Genomic DNA, 3,832 nt, shown 5'->3' with positions numbered 1-3,832 from the left:
AGCTCAGCGCTGGCCCTCTTCTCTATCGCCAGATCTGAAGGAAGGTCATTCATTATTGATGCAGTGGATACTTCCTTGACCTCACTCTTAGGTCGTCCATATACCATAGGTACACATAGTTGTTCTTTCATTTCTGCCTTGGTTTGCAACAAAGAAACAAGGTTATCAGATGCAGGAGGACTCGTTGAAAGTTGTCTTACCAGTGCATCATGTATAGCGGTAGAGAAGCCATTTTTCAGGCTAACGTGACACTCCTTAAATAATTCAAAAGAAGTGGGATCCTTGCAATTGTACTCTTTTCCCTTAAATCAACGACATACATGAGACCAGCTTACATGTACGTGGATCTGGTATAAAGGTACAATATGCACAAAGGCTCATACAAACAGCTACCTACTTACTTTAATATACCAGCAGTTGTCCAACATAGAAGTTAAAAATGTCCACATGAAATTGGCAATGTCAACGGTATGGAATGGAATTGCAATTAGTGTTATCATAGTTGAAACATCCAGCATATGCATTGAGCGAAAAATAAAACTAGATAGTCATGATACTTGGTACATTGTTCACATTGTTTTGATGAACTAAACAAACGTCTAGACTAACCAAATTTTGTAGGTTGTGCACTGCATAGCAATACGACACAATATCTTGATGAAACTGAACCCTGGAATAGATTTTCTGGTTATTTGCGCATATCTTATACACGGATGGTAGAATAAAACTAACCTTAGCACGAGGATCACTGCAGTGCTCCTCAGGCTTGTCAAAAATACCTTTCTTCCAGGGGCAATTTGACCTAGTGGCTCCTTCGTTCTTAATCCAATGTGAACGATAGGCACATGGGACAGAGATCCAGTGCTCCAGTGCATGTTGATTTGGACTTGATCGCTGCTGGCCATTGTTTGTTTGAACGGTGGATGTTGGGGGCAAGGCACGGCGTGACTCGTCTATAGTAAGGTACTGGATCTCTGTTCGTCCATGATGACCTCTGATTCCTACATGTGTTGTCTCTTCGTTTGGACGGCTATGGTGGCGAGAGGAGAAGAGGCTACAACAGCGACTGGGGCATTTAGGGAAGTTTGTGGCCATTTCCTCAAGCCAAGTGGTACTGCAAGATTTCTTCCGACGTGCCGTGGAGGCCAAGGAATAAGAGAGCCAATGTCGGTGATGGTGCAGTTAACCGTGTTCAGTTGCCTTGTCAAAAAATCGATGGAGAAGGAGCAGGAAGAAGACGTAGACTCGATTGCTTCCCTATTTTTGTTCTAGGGTCTTTGATGCTTAAATAAGAACTTGTATTTTTCATTATTTTGAAGGTTCTCTATGTAATACTTCCTCCGATCTCTATTACTTCGTGCTAAAACGGATATATCTACAACTAAAATATGGATATATCTACAACTAAAATATGGATATATCTACAACTAAAATATGCCTAGATACATCTATATATTAATATCAAAGATGAATCTGATGGATGGAGTATTATCATCCGTTTTTGAAGAAAAAAATCCCATAGCCAAAGAAGTATGTTCCTTACCAAACTCTCGCGTTCCAAATGTCGGAGAATGGAATGCCGAGTGCCGACGGTGGCCTAAGCACCAATGCTCGATTACAGCTATAACAAAATTCTGTAACCTGCATGTCCCCCGAGATCATCATATACAATTATACAGCTCCATGCCCGAATACGGACGCACGTACACGGTACACCACACCGTACACTATACACAAGGGTATGTGATGTGTGTACAAACGTACGACCTACACCTACAATGCCGCGGCGGCCTCGGCCTCCGGCGTCCTCCGCTCCTTGGCGGCGTCGAGGAACCCGACGTACAGGTCCGAGTGCCCAGTATCACACCTCGGCAGCGCCGTCCTCTCGCCGCCGTCGGCCATGGTCTTCACGAACGCGACGAACCGGCGCCAGTTGTCGCCGTCGAAGAGGTTCCTGTTCATACGCAGGTAGGTGAACGCGCTGAGCCCCGCGGACGCGGCGGTGGACGCCACCTGCTCGAACGCCTGCTCGTCGTACCGCTCCAGCGCGTTCTCGCCGGCGAGCTCCACGCGGGCCGTCCTTGCCGCGGCCCTGACCTGCTGCACGAGGAGCTCCGGCGAGCATCCGGCGTGCCCCGGCTGCTGCTCGTCCTTCATCTCCATGCAGGTGAAGTTGAGCACGGCGCCGTGCCTGGCCAGCATCCGCGCGATGGGCAGGTACCCGTCGTGGCGCCGCGTGTTGTAGTACCCGGCGGTGAGCTCGGCGGCGTGGGAGCGGGTGCGGTAGTGCCAGTGGATGCCGGCGACCTTGGCGGAGAGCGTGGCGCCGGTCCCGCGGAAGATGGCCTCGGCGGCGGCCAGCACGCGGTCGCCGTGCTCCAGGAGCATACCCGAGTACCACTCCAGGAAGAAGTGGCCGTACTCGGTGCTCCAGGTCCCCTCCCGCCGGAAGAACCCCGTCTCCTCGGGAAACTGCTTGTACTCCCCGGCGTCGTGCGGCCCGCCGGTGCCCCAGTTCTCGTGCCCCGCCGCCACCGCCGCGGACTGCAGCGACGCGCGCATGTACTTGTCGTAGCACTGGAACTCGCCGATGCCCGGGAAGCGCCACGTGCCGTCGGCCTCCGGGTAGGACGGGTACCGCAGCTCCCCGCAGGGGCCCAGGCCGACCTGGACCTCGGCGATGACGGTGCCCAGGTAGCCGCTGAAGCGGTCGCGGAAGCTGCGCATGTAGTCGGAGTAGACCTGGATGGGCGTCCTCCCCTTGAGCACCGGCAGCGTGTCGCAGCCCAGTGAGATGTACTCCGGGTTGCGGCGCCCGGACCTGTCCGTGTACACGATGTCCGGGTTCGCGCTCACCTCCTCCAGCACCCATGGCGGCAGCGGGATACTGCAAGCAAAAAAAAATCAGTCAGTAATTCGTTCCCCGAGAGTAACACAAAATTGAAACTGTTGCTAGAATCAACTCGGTTTAATTTGATTTTTTTGCGAAAAGATTAATTTGAGATTTGTGTGCGACTGTTTACGCAAGTTATCGTTTGATGCTTCGCTTGCCAATTGGATTGCTTAACTCCACGGGACTGCATATCCTTGCCAAACGTGGAAGCAACAGCCTAGAAAAGCAGAGCTAGTGGTTCCTCAATAATCGAACAATTTCAAAACCATCGCGTACCGAATCATTAAACTTCCCCCAAATTCGAGATGAAATTTCAAATCGAACGAAAACAATTTAACTGCGTGTTCTTACTGATGCTTGATTCTATTGTACTAGCCCATGATCGATGCTGGTAAGTAAACAACGGGTTTCTGGTTGAACAGGTGAGATTGCTTACTTGCAGGAGTCGCCGACGTTGCCGCCGCACTGGTGGAAGGACATGACCATCTGTAGCCTGAGCCCCGCGCGCTCCACCATGCGCACCAGCTCGGCGTAGCCCTCCCAGTCGTACCGCCCGGGCCCGTCGCGCTCCACGACGCCCCACCACACGTCCACCATGACGCCCTCCACGCCGGCGCTCCGCAGCGCCATGAGACTGGCCGCCAGCGCGCGCGCCCGCAGCACCTGCCCGCCTGGCCCGACCGTGTCCAGCGGGAGCATGACGAACACCGGGACCCCGCCACGGCGCGGCTCGCCCGCGTGGGCCTGCTGGACCTGGCCGTGGAGGAGCTCGGTTTGAGCCGGAGTAGGGGACTCCATCGGCGCCGGCGGGGATTGCAACGCGGCCCGGAGCGCGCGGAGCCTGGTGCTGGCGGGCGGCGGCTGCGGCATGGCGACGCAGGAGGGCGGCGCGTCCTCGGGCTTGTGGAGGAGCTTGGAGGCCGGGTCGAGCGGCGAGAG

The 3,832-nt window shown here is 54.0% G+C and overlaps 1 protein-coding gene across 1 annotated transcript; it reads right to left on the bottom strand.

Annotated features, from left to right (window-relative positions):
- Positions 1–1,498: 1,498 nt before the first annotated feature.
- Positions 1,499–3,580, bottom strand: LOC124706284 (beta-amylase 3, chloroplastic; the record flags this gene model as incomplete). Its single annotated transcript, XM_047237938.1, is given in 2 exon segments — positions 1,499–2,887; positions 3,330–3,580. Coding segments are annotated over 2 exon segments (1,365 nt in total), but the record flags the coding sequence as incomplete, so codon positions are not given.
- Positions 3,581–3,832: the final 252 nt, after the last annotated feature.

The sequence above is a fragment of the Lolium rigidum genome, chromosome 4, assembly GCF_022539505.1.
Source record: "Lolium rigidum isolate FL_2022 chromosome 4, APGP_CSIRO_Lrig_0.1, whole genome shotgun sequence".
Classification (NCBI taxonomy): Eukaryota; Viridiplantae; Streptophyta; class Magnoliopsida; order Poales; family Poaceae; genus Lolium; species Lolium rigidum.
Note: the sequence above shows the minus strand (reverse complement) of the source record. Positions and strands in the feature narration are given on the sequence as shown.